This window comes from Neopsephotus bourkii, unplaced genomic scaffold (assembly GCF_033783945.1).
Source record: "Neopsephotus bourkii isolate Nb327-2 ecotype Australia unplaced genomic scaffold, CSIRO-AGI_Nbou_v1 NB_1080, whole genome shotgun sequence".
NCBI classification, from domain to species: Eukaryota; Metazoa; Chordata; class Aves; order Psittaciformes; family Psittacidae; genus Neopsephotus; species Neopsephotus bourkii.
In genome coordinates this window covers 1959311-1975639 of record NW_026901568.1, presented here as the reverse complement: position 1 = coordinate 1975639, position 16329 = coordinate 1959311, and the positions used below count along the sequence as shown (strand labels likewise).

The 16329-nt window shown below is 43.1% G+C and overlaps 1 protein-coding gene across 2 annotated transcripts in view; it reads right to left on the bottom strand.

Annotated features, from left to right (window-relative positions):
* Window positions 1-16329, bottom strand: part of PPP4R2 (protein phosphatase 4 regulatory subunit 2) — a 66974-nt gene that overhangs the window by 23376 nt on the left and 27269 nt on the right. Inside the window, exons 2-3 of one of the 2 annotated variants that reach the window (XM_061362109.1) lie at window positions 7242-7291; window positions 6414-6495 (exon numbers count right to left, since the gene is read on the bottom strand). In XM_061362109.1, the coding sequence (XP_061218093.1) occupies window positions 6414-6495; window positions 7242-7275 (116 nt within the window). In that variant the 5' untranslated portion in view covers window positions 7276-7291. Of the gene's footprint in view, window positions 1-6413; window positions 6496-7241; window positions 7396-16329 lie in introns of those variants that run through there. The other variant, XM_061362108.1, reaches the window with a different exon arrangement.

Sequence of the window (16329 nt, the reverse complement as noted above, 5' to 3'; positions counted from 1 at the left end):
AAGAGCAGCAGACCACACTGAGATAATGCTATCAGATCTTTCCTATATTGAAAAATAAAGCTGAGAAACCAGATTAAGGAAAATGTACCCTGTGCAGCTTCTTCTGAATCTGAACTTACTTTGCCCTGTATTCCTATGCCTGCCAGTTCATACATGTTCACAATAACCCAGACTTAGGTCTGAAAGCAGCACTACTAGGATCAGGTAAGTTTCACTTCTATTACTAACTCCTTCCAAACCAGGACAAAAGCACCACACAATTGACTTCTATGAAAGGCAATTCAGGTGACAGACACTAAGCTTGGGCTCAGAAGGTGTACCCTACCTCAGTGACCTAATGCACAGCCATTAGGTGTTTCTGCCTCATCACACTCCCTTACCACTCCTGAGCAAAGTCTCATTAGGTATAGCCAGCATGGAAAGCTTGTCACTGTCTTCAGGTAGTATTATTTCTAGAACTGAGACCTGTCAGACACACACCAGCTTTGGGGAAAAGAAGAGTAAGTCTTGTGTATCCAAAAATCTGATAATCCATCACCCCCAAGAAAACCAGACTGCTTCTATCCTCCCTTTTGCACGTACCTTGTTCCTTCACCCCAGCATACACCACTGAACATGAACCTTTCTAAAATCTGCAGACAGAAGAAGTACCAAGGCTCATCAATTACAAGGTCAAAACATAAAAACATCCTTGCTGTTGTAAAGTGTAATAAAGAGTGGAATATCCCCCAGATGTCTGGGAAAGTACTTCAAATGAAACAGCCACAAGCAAGGCCACCATGGAATAGGAAGCTTGAGGCCCACTGGAAAAGATACTGAAGCAGCCATCACAGCTTTGAAGAAACATCACTAAGAGCTAAAGGTAAGAACCGAGAGAAATTCTGAGGACGAGAAGAAATCCAATTGAACAATGCAGGAGAACTGAGCTTAAAGACTATTAGGATGCCAACAGAATACTATCGAAGTTCATAATCAGAAGCACATGCAGCTGTACCAACTGCCATGAAATAAGTGGCAGGGTGGTTTTCTGTGCAAAGTAACAGTGAGCTGTCTGCAGAAAGACTAGCAGGGAGCATGCTTGTAAGATCAGACTATATAGCAGGGAAGAAATGTACTTACTACTGCAAGTCTGCATGTGCATACATTACATTTGCAGTTAAAATAGCCCAATGACACTGAAAAGTTATCATTTCTATGAGAAGCTGGCCTTTTGTCTTTCTTTACATGGATATTCTAGAGAGAGACTAAAGTTTATTAGGACCGGTTCATGATGCATATTTTATGATGGCAGTTAAAGCTTGACCTTTACACTGTAAACCCCACTCCCAACAGATATGAAGTGGCAGCATTTAAAATGAAACACTACGACAGTGCATGTTTCCTAAAGTAGCAAATGATCTCACCTGTATCACAACTAACTCTCCTTGAGTACTACAACTGTACATTTGATCTTTCTTTTTTTTTTTTTTGTAATATCAGTAAAAAGAGCAAGGAAGCTAAACCATCTTTGACAATACATCAGTATCAGTAGGCTTTTCAAATGTCTCCTGTCCTCTGGAGACATCAGAGGATTATGAGACAGAAAACACAGTGTCAGTGGAATGGGAATTAGTGGGGAATAATTCCAGCTGCTTAGTAAATGCAGTTAGTGAGGAATAATAGCAGGAAACAATGCAAGGAAGTTTACTCACATCTCTTGCTTCACTTAGAACATGGAAGTGGAAGAGGCCTACACTAACAAGGGCACAGACTGCTTCATCAAGTATTATCCTGCTTCTTGCAGCAACTTGAGGATTTAGAGGCTTTTTAAAAAATCCTATGGAATTAATTCCCCCAATAGTTCTGCAGAACTCCAAAGAATGATGTGCCTCCAAATCAGAACAAAGTTTTCAAACTAGTCAAAAAAATACTAGCATACATGGCAAGCAACAAAACTACTGCCTATTTGTGACATAAGGAAACTACTATACAGGAGACAAGAATATACCATTAAAACACTAAAGCCAAGAACAGGAACATATCCTCATTCTTGTTCATTGCTAAGATATCTCTCCTCACATCTTTCCTCCAGCTGACAAATTATTTCATTGCTGTAACAAAATAATATAAAAGCTAAGTTAATCCAAACAAATGTTAAAAAAAATTCAGTTAAAAAAAAAGTTCATTGGTACATAGGGTACATGAAACAGTACCAAAGGGTTAAAAGTACTTCTTGACATTATCTTTGGTTACGTTAAGTTACATAACTCACATTTACAACTATATAATTTACCAACAACTGTCCCTGATCTACCTGACAGGCCTGTGGGCACTTAACTGAAGGAAGACATACAGCACCACCTCCCATAGCATCTCTGTAGCTAAGCTGAGTAGCTGCAGACTCAGTGGACCATTCGTCCAACACAGCAGCCTTTGTGGTTGTAACTGCTACCAGTTACAGACAATGTTGCTCAGAGACATGATGATGCTATAGGTATTACACTTGCTTTATAATGACATGTATTAAACTTGACTCAAGAAACTACACAGAAAAGCATTTAAGTTGGTCCTCAAGGAAGGCAGCAAAAAGACAACTTCTGTCTTCAGGCTTAGATTAGGCACAAATTAGTATTTCAAATCTTCCAGGGAAACTCTGAGGAAAGAATCCGACTACTAAAAGAAATAAAAACAAAATGTATTTTAATGGCTGTTTATACTGCATTCAGGGCAAGAACTGGTAGAACTACATTACATCCTGGCCAGGGCACTGTTTCCTACTTAAACCTAGAACTATTTTACAGCTAATCACTTCCGCCTATAAACTGTATTTGTCCAGATTTTTGTACTCCACTACTTATTTCTCGACTCCTTCATTGTCAGTAAGCATCTATATTACACTTGCCACTATAGTACACCATCAAAACTGTGCTTTATAGATAGCCAGCCCCAGGGCAGGAGTGAGGGAAGCACAGAAAAAATTGACATACGTTTTTTTTTTACTTCTAACACACACAAAGTTTTATTTTCAGCTTTAGAACCAAAGAAAAATTATCATTTTACCTTCTAGTCCAATAAATTGTATTTTCTTGGTGCAGTACCTAAATAACTGGTTTAGAAACATTTTTGCTATTGAAAGGGCAGAGTGATTTTAAATCCAACAGAATTTCCTAACAGATAAGAGAAAATAGATTTTAAATACAAGATCACAATTGATAAGTGATACTCATATCCTGTAATTCTTTTGCATTTCACCTCTAGTGCTGCAGTGTTATGACTTCTGTACTGTCTCTTAAAGCCACTTCTACTTCAGAAAAAAATAGGTAAGTGGATTTCTTATGCAAAAAAAAGACAAAAACATACCCTATTTTAAAAAGGTCTTTCAGCCCCTGTGAAGTAATAAGACTAACAATTTTTATATCTCTCCACTTTACAAGGTCACACCGATCTTTCACAAACTAGAGAAAAGGAGATGATAACAATTTTCCCTAACTACACCTGGTCTCACTAATGAAATTCCATGTTAGCTTCTTAGTAAAACATCAAGTCACTTAAGTAGTACATCACTTGTGAAAGTCGTAAGACTCAACACAACATTAAAAGAGGTTGAACCATAAACTCTGTATTTCACCTAAGGCTAAGTCTTACCATAGCAACTGTCCAGAAACAAAAACACTTGGAAGTAGCCAATCAATCAAACTTGTGCTTCTGTTCACCGATAATAAGGGAAGTTTAGACTGGCTCTTGCAAACACAGCGATAATCTTGCAAACCATTAAGTGAATGGTTAACTTTTTACAAGATAGTTTAAACTTCAAATAGACGAAGTTAACACATGTGATTGCATGATCAGGCTCTTACTGCAATGTACTGATAACACGATTACATTTATGCTCATAATATAACCAAATTTAGCAACATTTTTATTCCAGACCTTCCTTGTAAATGAAGAAGACTTCTAATTACAATAAAGACACACTCTGAAGAGCCTTATCATAGTCACAGGGCTGGCTCATACAACTCTAACCCTTTGTTCCTCCCCTACACCACCTCTGCAGCTACACTGGGCTTTGACATACCAGCTTACAGGGACAAATCAAGCTGGATCAATGAACTGAACCTTGTTAAAAACAAGCACTGCCAAAGAGAAAGTTAGTTTCAACTGTGAGCAGCTCCCTACACTTGGTTACCGAACAGCTACATAAACAGTTCAACAAGCCCCAGTGAAATAGTTACACAAAAGCTGCATTAGCCAAGACTGCTGCCAAGAGAAATAAATACTAGTAAAATTACAGCCTAACCTAAACCTGCATCTACCTGTTCATAACTCACTCGGATGAATAAGCACACTGAAAGAAATGGGGGCAGGGAGGTACCCAACAGCCTCAGATGAGCCTCTGCTTTCAATCTGTTAAGCAACTTAAGAATGCCATGGTCATGCTTAGATGAGAACCTTAAAAGTCAATTTACTCCATTACACCATTTCAAACTAAGTTTACTAATTGCTTACAAGACCTGCTGCAACTATGTGCAGAAGAAATGAGGAGGAGGAGGGAGAACAATCTACATTTAACACATGAACTGTAGTAGATCATCTTCAAAATAAACAAACAAAAATCAGCATTTGTCATTAACTAAGTTCAAAAGCTGAAAAACACTGCATAACTGCTAGAAACAGCAACAACTCAAAGCAAAAAATACTTCACATCCCACTTGGCCTTATTTGCCTTAGTCCTCAAATGGGTACTTTTTGTTTGTTACTTTAGGAACAGGCTGTGACTGAGTATGATCCATTGTTTTCCAATAAATAAGTCTGCAAACCATCTGTGTTTGCACAACCCCCGACTTCAGCATAATTTTGAGAAACTGAGCTGTGAACTTCATAAAAAAACCTAAGAAAAGTCTCTACAAGGTATTATTTGAGATTTCATCTTCTCATTCCAAAGCAATCAGTTCTTAAACTATGTAATACAATAGAAAGGTTCAAGAACACTGAAGAAGAGCGTTCTTTCCAAGTCACAGACTTGGGGGGAAAAAAAAGCCAAAGAAAACCATGGCAATGTAGGCAACCAGGGTCTGCATGAGGTTCCATGTAAGAGCTGCCAGTTTAGGTTTAAGCATTAGTTTGTAATAACCAATAAATGATGATAATAATCTAGATTTCCCAAATGGAAAAAAAAGTCAGGAGTCTGTTCATTCTCCAAGTTTCTCATCTTCCCAAGAACCTGCCCCTATACAATCACTTTTTTACATTACTTTGAAACACATGTAATAGTGGCAAGAACAATATAAATAGCCTGAAGAAATATTCTAGAACAAGGAAAATACTTTAAACATATTATACAGCAAAAATGCATTGTAGTGGGCCCATTCTAAAATAAGTACATCAAAATATTAAACACTATGTGTTTCTGCTGAGCCAATGCCTTCTCTTCAAAGAGCAAAGTACATTTCAGAACTTGTTTTTCTTTCAAAACCATTAATTCAAGCACTACCACCAAGCTGCAGAAAGATTAATAAAAAGAAAAACCACAGCTACAAACCTCTCACAAGTCAGAGGGATTCCAAAAACCCAAACAAAGCCCCTGCAGTCACTGGTTGCTAACAAAACACTGGTAAAAGCACATATCTCCTGCAGAAGCCTGTAGTCTGGCACTAGGCCTCGAAAACAAGGAGACAGCCTGGGAGCCAGAAAGTGAGCAACTCTATAGCAACGCACCCAGGCAAGCCTTTCCCCTTCCTGCCAAATAGTGATCCACCAAGGAAGTCACCCAGCGCAGCACCACCGCTCATCCCTGACAAGGAGCACGGCTGCTTCCAGCCACCGCGCACCTCCGGACGGGAACCCGCCAGCGTGAGCTGCGAAAGGAAGCCCGGGAAAAGCGAAACCCCTGCGAGCTGGAAAACGGAAGACTACGCAAACACAGAGAAGTTCCCACAGATCTCCTCTGCAGAACGCACCTACTGGCTGTCCCCTCCTCATCAGAAGCACTTAGATGCAATCACCACACAGCGTGGTGTACAAAGCCTGGAAAGAAATAATCTAAGGCATTCGTATCTTTATGTAAATAATGCTATTAGATACTGTATACAACAGGTACCGCAACAGTATACAACAGACACTACCACAGTGAGCTAAACTTTCCACTTAAAAACCCCCAGATGTCACATAAAATGTACAAAGCGCAACAGGCTTCTTGTACTGAGACAGACAAGAAGACCTGAGAGAGCCCCCTGAACAAAGCTTTGCAAGCCCTGTCAGATATAGCTACTAGCAAACAAAACTACTCCGTCCAAAATTAAATGGGAACTAAGGCAAGCTTGTTCAGCTCAGGGAAGCCATATACAGGCAAAAAGAGAACCCAGGTAGCATCCCATTGACTTAGAATGCAGAAGTCTTCTAAGGTACAACTGAAGATTGCCAAGAGTCACACTTACATTGTCTCTCCAGTCTTAGCAACATGACAAAGAAACTGATCCAGTACTGGACACACTTCCTTCTTCCCTCTCTTCTCAAAATCTGTTGGTATGAGAATGACACAAAAGAATGGTAAAAGAAAATAGAACAGAAATTAAAAATAGTTATCTAAGCGATCAGTACAGTTCCCACGAAATTATTTCCATGCTTTCACAATACTTCAGCTGTTTCCAAGAGCTCCACCAGATCCCCAGCCTTGTAAAACACTTAATATTGTCATGTGGAGAAACATGCGTCTGACTAGCAAAAGTTGATTTGCAACTTCTTCTGAGCAGCTACAACAGAGAAAGAGGCTGGTGTCCTCAGGCTGCATCCAATAAGGCAAGCTAGCACAGAGGCGGGCTGGGGAGGCAGGAGAAGAGCAGGTCGGGGCGAGGGCCGGGGACGGAAGGCAGGCAGGCAGGCTTGCGGGGGCCAAGAGGGCAGCAGCCGAGAGGAGCCCCGGGCCTGCAGGAGGGGGAGAGCCGCTGGGGTCACCAACCTCCCTGCGCTGCTGCCCCTCACGCAGTCCAGAGCGACCCCGAAGAGAGCACCAGGGCAGCGCGGAACAGGGGTTCACCGCTCCCCTGCCCCACCGGGAGCCCCCCAGGCCTCTCCCCGCTCTGCGGGACCCGGTTCCCTCCTACGCGAGCAGCCCCTTCCCCACAGCAAGGGCACCCCGACCCTCGTCCGCCGGTGGAGGGGAGCTGCGGCTCCCTGCCCACAGGAGGGTCGGGGCAGCGAGCAGCCCCTGCCTCCCTCAGCGTGGGGACACGGCTCCCCCCACCCCCCGCAAACCCCGGCACCACCTTTCAGAGCCTCCTGCAGCCTCTCGATGTCCATGATCCGCCTGGGTGTCTCCCCCCCGCTGCGCGCTGCTCCCCTCCTCCAGCCCCCCCCCCCCGCCCCGCGCAAGAACCGGGCTGCAGCCGCCGCGCACACAGAGACCCCGGGCTCAGCAACGCTCCAACATGGCGCCCGGGCCGTCCCCGTGCGCGGCCCCGACAGCCCTCCCTCCCTCTCGCCGGGGGGGCGGGGGCGCGCGGGGGGGCGGGGCCGCGGGGCGGCTCCGAGGGAGGAACCGGGCGTGAGGAGCCGAGGGCGGCTCCGTTGGGCGGGCGCCAGATGCCGCTCCCGCGTTCTCCGCCCCTCGTCCCTCCTTCCCCTCCTCGGCCTGGTGGCTCCCGACCTCCTTACGCCGGCCCAGCCTCGCGGGTCCTGGATGAAGGGGGCGGCAAAGCGGTCCCGCCTGTCGGGCGGGCGGCGGCCCCTCAGGAAGATCCCGCGCCTTCCTCCTCCTCCTCCCGCCTCAGGCTGAGGCGGCGGCTCTACCCCACCCTCAAATCCAGCGCGCAGATAACGCCTGATTCCCTTTTACTGTCAAGAACGAGCTTCTTTTTCCCCTTCTTCACTTTTCCTAGCTCTCGCTCTTCAAGCCCCCCAGCTGCGCTCCGTACCTATGTTCAGGGGATGAGCCCTTCTACCACCCTGTGCCCTCCTGGCGAAGAGGAGGTGAAGTCCAAGCAGCCTCTTCTTGTCACCACCTCAGCGGGATGCGGGGAGCCCGGCACAAAGCGAGTAAGCAGAAGCCGGCCGAGCACATGTATCTTGTCCACCCCACACGCTCCAGTAGGGCTTGAGGGACATGCGGTGGCTGTTCCTGGAAGGAGATGGAAATGCTGATTTAACACACAAAACGAAGTTGTAAATAACGTAGCCAGATATCGGTGCCAACTGTTACTCCAGGCATATGTGAGCTGGCACATCTGCGGTGCTTCACTATTAGGTAAAATGCCGATACAGCCCTGGATCGTGTCCCGGTCTCCTCCCGAGGCCTGTGCCCAGAGGTGTCCGTGCTCCCCTGCGGGCACATCCCGCTGCGCTCAGGGCTGGGGCTGGCCTGGCAGAGCACAGGGCTGATGGAAGGCAAGAGTGGTCAACTGTGCACAACAGAAACTGGCTCAGCCCTACCACTGCAGGGGAGCGAACAAAGAGATACTGGTATCAGCAGCTGTACTACACTCTCTAAGTGCCACCTTGACAACAGAGTACCTCCAACATGGCTATGTTTCTTAGAAATGCTGCCTAATGTCAGTGACACAGTTTGTGGACCATCCCAAATAGCTAAGAGACTGACTTGGCACCCATAGCAAGCAGTCCTGTGCTGCGAGCTGCTTTCTTTGACCCCTGGTGTTGATTTTATCATGCAGGAGATAATCTAGAAGTTGTGCAAGTAATGGTCTTCACTGTCAACTGCATCACATAGAAACACTGACTTTCCATAGAATCATAGAATGGTTTAGGCTGGAAGACACCTTACCAGTTCCAACCCCCTGCCATGGGCAGGGCACCTTCCACCAGAGCAGCTTGCTCCAAGCCCCATCCAACCTGGCCTTGAGCACTGCCAGGGATGGGGCAGCCACAGCTTCTCTGGGCACCCTGTGCCAGCGCCTCAGCACCCTCACAGGGAAGAATTTGTATTTAAGAAAATGTGTGTCTTATAAAAATGAAGACTCTTTCCAGTCTCTGACAGTTTGAGGCCTACAAGATCCTATTAGGGATATTTAAGGTTTCATACCTACAGATGCCCATACAAAATGTTTGTTTCATACTATTATGGAAACCTTTGTTACAATAAGCAGATTTTAGAAGGAAATTTCTGTGTTCTCTGGGAGGGCTGTGGTCAGGCAGAGAGGAGCTAATGAACCTCCTCCAGCCTCTCTGTGGGTCAACAAGAGGGAAAAGCATCAGCATGAGTTAACAAACTGACATTATGGGAGAGAGGCAAAGGTACAACTTGCCCAAACCTGTAAGGAAGGAACAAAACAAAACCCAGCAAACTCTTGTGCATGAGATGGCATTAAAACCCTGCTGAATTTAGCTGCTGTGTACCTTTACAGTAACAGACATTTCTCTTAACTGAAACTACACTACTCTGCTTTTATAATGAGACAGTAACACTCTGCATGGAGAGCAAGTGAAAAATCTCTTTAACATAGAAAAAAAGCTGTGTTGTGAGAAGAGATGGAAGAGGACGGGACAGGCTTTCAAAACAGGCAGTGTATACTGGGCTGAAAACAGAAGCACTGAAGCCTGTATGCAGATAAACCAGCAATTGAAAAGGGCAGTGCAATTCAGACTACCAGGTTAGTCTACACCTTTTTCCTTGAAGTCCACTTCATTGTTTTAAAAGAGGTATCAAAGTCCATTTGAAGTAACAAAAATACTAGCTTACCTTTGCAACCCTCAGTAAAACAGAGGAGCAGAGCTTCTCTTCTATGACTTCTACAGCCCAGCTGATCCCATTTCCCTGGCAGCAAGGGGATATCCCAACCCAGCTTGCTCTTTATAATAATTCTCAGAGCTGATCACATGTTCTTAATTTTCAGTTCCTCCTGAGGAAGTGCATTTCCCAGCATGACTGGTCTTAAAGAAGCCCACCAGCCAAAACAAGCTTAGAGAGGCAGAAACATGCATATTCATGTCCACTACACTTACACATCCCACACTAAAAACCCTAGGACAGCAAATTCAATCATCCTTAACAATATCCCATTCCATTTACAGGTGTCACTAACACCAACTAAAGAAAGCTCATACTTCCCAATTTGAAAAGTTGTATTGTTAGCCTGTTCCTTTAAAACAGAAAAAACAAATGCAGTTGTTTATACGATACCTGGAGTTACAACTGAAAACTGGGACAACAAAGCATTTTTTCACTAAAAAGGCAAGTTAAAGGAGAAAGAAATAAGAAATAACACTCTCTAAATTCTTGTGCTACATTATATGGAGAAATAGAAAACTAAAGCCACAGTTTGTAATCTCATAAAAGAAGCTCAACCGATTCATTAAGTGCTTTAGAGCCACTTCTTTGCACTCAGCAAGTTGCAGGTGAGGTTTGATGCTAATGCTGCATAGTGCAGTGTGTGTGCTTGCAGCCCTCTGACTTTCTGCACCTTTGCTATTGACAAGTTCCACATTTCTCTGGCACTGCTCAGTCACACAGACCCTGCTCCAAGGGTGGGTAAAGCCACTGGAGGACACGGCTGGTCTCTAAACGTGAGATATCAGCTAGCAGGGCAGTTTCTACAGGATTCACCTGGTACAAAATGCCTCTGGTTTCATTCCAACCCTTTTATTTCTTATTAAAAGTGAACTTTTATTTTCTGAAGAGTAGCATTTATCACACAGCTGTCATACATCAAATAAATTATCACTGTGCTACATTGGGGCTGAAGGAAGATCTTTTTTCATATTTTGGCAGAACCCACAAGAAGTGAACCAACTGTATGTTAACATTGACTTTTCATTGCTGAGAAGCTTTTCTAATTCTTCCCATCTAGTCAGACCAGGTGGCAAATCTTTTCTACATCTAAAAGATGACAGCATTTTATAGTTCACACAGGTACATGAGTGATGCATAAGAAACAACTGGGTTACATCTACCACTCAGCCATAAGCTTAATTCAAGCCTTGCCTGCCGTGGGCTCATGCTGGCTTCCTTATTAGCCAGCCAAAGGCAAAACTTCTGGGAGGGACAAAATGTTAATGTGCTGGTTACAAATACCTTTTAATTCAAATGACAAAGCACTGACAATCATTAAAACCAAAGGACAATAATATGACTGTTTTGCATGTAGTAGCAGACTGCGGAAAGCAATGCTTCTGATCAGTTTTAGTTTGATGTGCCTTCACATCCATGTGGGCACTGACACACCAGAAACTCGTATTTCCTTCTCTTTTTTTGATGTCTTCTTTTTTATACTGGTCACTGATAAAGAATGTGCACATGCATCTACCAGCCACTCTCTGTTTGCACTGAAAAAGTATTTCAGGGAGACAGGAACCTTTCATTATTAAAAATGTCATTTCCCAACTTAAAAAAATACACACTAAAGCCACATTCTGTTCTTCTGTTCTCCTGCCCTACTAGCACATGAGGAGCAGTAAGAGCACCTTCCATTTTCGAGCCCCCTCTCTCTCTTCCTCTTCCTATTAGAGGAAAAAAGACCAAATAACAGACCTCTGAAAGCTTTTTGTTTTCTATAGGAAAGACATTTTAAATTGCATTAATTTGGGAGGGGGGAGGGGCGAGACAAACACTGAACATGAAGAGGTCCTGGGAATTCAATGACAGAGGTAGATTTAATGAAAACACTGTTTGGGTGTGTTGTTGTCTTTCGTTTAGTTTTTGTTTCAGGGAAAATGTTTAGAGATACACAAATAATGTCTACCTGTTTCTGAGGAAACAAGAACCACATCCTCTGGAGCAGGAACAAAATAAACCCCATAATTATTTCTATGGAAATAAAGCAAAGAAAGTGCATGAATGACTTGTGTATTTTTGTGGTAACAAGGATTATTTCACATGCATTTCAGGATAGAGCTCAGCTTGGGGGAGGTTTGCATATTTTGAAACTCACATCCCCTTAACTAACTGAATCATATTTCAGTTCACAGCAAATGATCTTTTCCTTCCACTTTCAAAGGAGAAACATTTAAATACAACCCTAGAATACAAAAAAGCTCATAGGCATCTTCATTGATGTGTGATCTCCAGCAATGGGTTAGGCAGTCATCCTGTGTTTCTTCATTAATGAAACAGGAATGATAATTACTTTTTTGTGAGGTATTTGGCACACCTTGTAATAACATGCACAGAGAGTATGATTTCATTTGGTGTCAGTTCCTAATGCCGCTGGTAGAGTATTTACTGAGAATCAACAGTGAAAACAATCACCTTTTTTGGAGAGGAGATGTGGTGGGTTTGAACATTTAACTAAAGAATGAGGAGAAACTGTCTGACAATCCAGAGTGAGTTTTAATTCTTGCACTGACCTTACACAAAGCCTTACTCAGGTTTACATTTTATATTTGTTTTCAAGGCTCTGAAAGACACTTTGAGACTTTTCAAAGAGAGCAGGCCCAGGTCACATGTACAACACGAGTCCAGCTCAAGTCAAGTCCCCACATGTTTTCTTGCATCAATCTGAGCCCATAGCAAACCAGGTTTGCAGTTTCCTTCCCAAGCTGTTTTCTCACACCTTCCTCCCGTGCATCTGCAAGACAGAAAGCTTCATGTCAACTGCTTGACAAACTGCAGGATCATTCAGATTAAAACCAGACTTAGTTTTCCCTGCTGGAGCCCCAGGTGTGAGGAAGCCAATATTCAAAACAAGCTGCCCTCTAACAGCTCTGAGTGAAGAGGTGGTAGAGCTTTGTTTAAAGGTGTGTACTCTGCAAGGGCACCTGCCTTGCACTGGTCTAACCACCACAGCAGGGAATTAACCACTTCCAGAAAGGTTTGGGAATGACATTTCTGCAAGAAGAGGTCAACTGATGCCACTTTATTCTTTAGAAAAAGGGCTGTGTCATTTCAGCATCATTATTTCAGTACGACCAACATGGGTTAGTTCTAAGACACCATTACACATTGTTGGACTATACTGTATTTTCAAATAAAAGCAATTATCATTTAGTTATAGAAATGTAGAAATCAAAACAAAACATCTTACTTCAAAAGCAAATACAACCAAGTGCTTTGTTAATCTTAAATGGCCATTCTCATCTTGGTGTTTTGTCTCAATTTTCATTTTCATTTCAAAGGAAGTGTTGACAGTTTGGTTTTTAGTCTGAGCAGAGATGAAAGCAACATTTCCAAACATTGCTATTTCTTTTGAAGCACAAACAGCAATTCCTTATCTCATGCCAGTGGAAGCCTGTGCTCTGCATGGATCCCAGTGTAGATGTGCACTGCCCTCATAAGCACAGTGGGAGAACAGTCAAGCCTCTGCTGGGGACAGCCCATGGAACTGTGCCATACCACCTCTGAGGGGGTAGGTGGTGTCCCCTTAATGGCATCATGTTTGTATCTAAAGGAGAGGAGCAGAACATTCTCTGACAATTGGCTTCTTTATGGTTACATTCTTGGGAGAGGAATCTCTTCTTGAAGCAGTGGGAAGGAAATTATTTGAAATCAAATGATTGACAGTTTGTGCTGAAGCTGGTAACGTGTCAAGATTTATCACAGTATTAAAAGTCTCCCATTTTTCTTAAGTTAGTTGTACTTTATTCGCAGCTCTGAATGTCACAGAACGCGCAGAGAAGTTACCTCTACTAGGAACCTAGTTATGGGATGAATGTAAAATGACAGCCGAGCTTTGTTTTGAGTCAATGCTCCATGATGTATTCTGGAGTCCAAACCATGGCCACCGATGTGTGTGCAGTAGTGAGGGCACAGAAGAAGGAAATGATTCCAGTATCCATGTCCCTCAGCTGTGGGTAACTGAGCTCCAAGGCATTGCCTCGGTGAACCTAAGTGTTTGTTCCAAGAGGAGAGCTGCAGCCACTGCGACTTAGACTGATGTAACAAACCCAGAAGTGGGGACAGGGAAAATCAGAGCTCAGCAGCAGCAGGGAAGTGCCCATCCTGTTTGCTGTTGTGCCTGGGGTACTTCTGCAGAGCCCCTATCTCACAAAAACTGTGCCTCGTGCCCACAGCAAAACTGACTGCAGCCATGCTTGCAAGTGAAAAACCTTGGATCAGGACATCACCGACCAGACTGATCATGGAGCATGTAACCAAAACATCACACAAGTACGCACGGACAGAGCGGCACTGGACAGAGAACTGTTGTTTTACAGCTGCCTTTACCTTTTCTTGTATCAATGGGAGTTTTATTCCTGACTTTGAAGCAAGCATGGCTGAGCCCAACATACCAAACAATGAGCAAGTGAGGAATCAATTTCATCACCAGGCTGGCAACTGGTTTGGCTGAACAGACACCTCATGAGCTTCTGTCACACAGAGATGTTGTGGCACAACCAAGGAGATTGCAGCAGTGACCATACAACAGTATCAAAACTTAAGATTTAATACCAGAAGAAGGGAAGGGAAATGGTGCTAAATGGCCAAGTCCTCCAGGGGGCAAACCGTAATGGAAAAATGTTAAAAAGGTGAAACTTTGGTTTCCTTTGAGATCAGGTTCTGATCTATGGCCACCATAACGGAACTGGAGTTGTAGCACGACACATTAGCACTTTGAGGCAAGTTACAGGTATGGATTTGTCTCTTTCAGTAACATATCCAATATAATGGTCTCTTGCTACAGTGAAATTGTATGCTCAATGCAGACATACTTTGTATACACACACTATCATCACCAATACAAAACTCCATCCCAACCAGACTCATCACCCCCTGACACACAGAGACACAAAATCTTGCATTTAAAAGGAAACTATCAAAATACAGAGCTTGCTTAAAACTTCATTTATTTGTACTGTAAGCCAAAGGATCTTAACAAAGAAATGCACTGCTAGGCCTCCTTGGGAGCTATAAATAACTGGTGCACTTGTCAAACAAAAATACATGAGCAATTAAATGACAGAGAAAAGGTACAGAATTCTTTACACACACGCTCCTGTTACTTACACACACACACACACACACACAGAGCAGTTTCCAGTTTCCTCCTGTAAGTGACAGGACAGTGGAGCTATCTAAGCCTGGAGAAACTCTCACATTAGAGAAATGATGCGACCAAATGCTTCCCACTCCGGCAGCTCTTTGTGGTACAACGCGCACTGGTAGCCTGATGCCTTTTAAATGGCTTTGAGCTAAAAGAAGGTGCTCAGCAGCACTTACTACAAAGCCCCTATTTTTCTGTCTTCAGCAAGTTCAAGTATAATATAGCAACTTTAAACCCTGAATATCTGGCGCTGATACAGCAAGGACTTGGTTACATGCTTAGCGTTATGCACTGTACATAAGCCCCCGAATACACGGGCAAAATTCAGAGTATCCGACATTTGCTGGTTTGGGGCTTAAGTTCAGATGAAACAGGCACAGTTCTCTGCTGTACCCTGCTGCTTCCTTCTCAGTGTGCAAGGGGATTCTTTCCCTTTGTTACCCATACATTCCATGTGTTGGAGTGTAAAGAAAACTGGTTTTGTTTACCCCCTATGTTAGCCTGACACTGCTGAGGGTATTACATTAGCAAAGGTGGTTTCATTACACTATGTCATTGAAAATAACTAAAATACATGAGAGAAAGGGGGAGTGAGGATATAAAGTCTATATACGTATTTACATATCCCATTATTAAAATAAATGAAGGCTAATTAACAAGGAATTAGCCACAAGTATAAAATAGGAAAGGAATTAAAACTGGTTTCTAAATAAGATTAATATTAGAAACAACTACTGTTAAAACCAAAATATAACATGGTTTTTGGAAGCAGTAATAAAACATGTATTAATAACTGTAACAGCAACAAGACTGAAGTTACAGAACTGTTTTAAGCCACTTTGGGGAGCCCAGAAGCATCTCAGCAGGGGGGGAACCTCCCCCTTTCTTCCTGCAAGTTGATATTATATTAAAAAAAAGTCTTCATATTAAAGCATATACTTCATATATTTTAATAGCTGTTGAGAATATAACACAATTCCTTCTAAACATAATGTAGCACCTCCTGTAAACATAAAAAGCACTGGTTTTATCTCTCATAATTTTAAATGCAAAAATGCTTTTGTTTTGTAATGAATTCCATTCCTTCATTTTAATGTGCCTGTAGTTGCTGGGTTCTGCTGAATCACAGCTTACACAATCCCAGCCTCCCAAACTTCAGAGGCTTAGCACCAGAGTTACAACTGTCTGGGCAACAGGACTTTTGCTATGCAACTTTCCGTGGCTTGTAGCTACCATAGAAATGAGGAATTCAGAGTGCCCAGCATGCACCTCATCTGGCCTCATCTGACCCACAGTCAGCTTTACCCTGATACTTGAAAACAAAGATCAAAAAGCAAGCTAATATAAGCAAGTATTTTTTACAAGTTCTCAGTATTGCTATCCTGAAAGGTTTACCTGTCCTACATTAGGCTTAGATGATAAACTT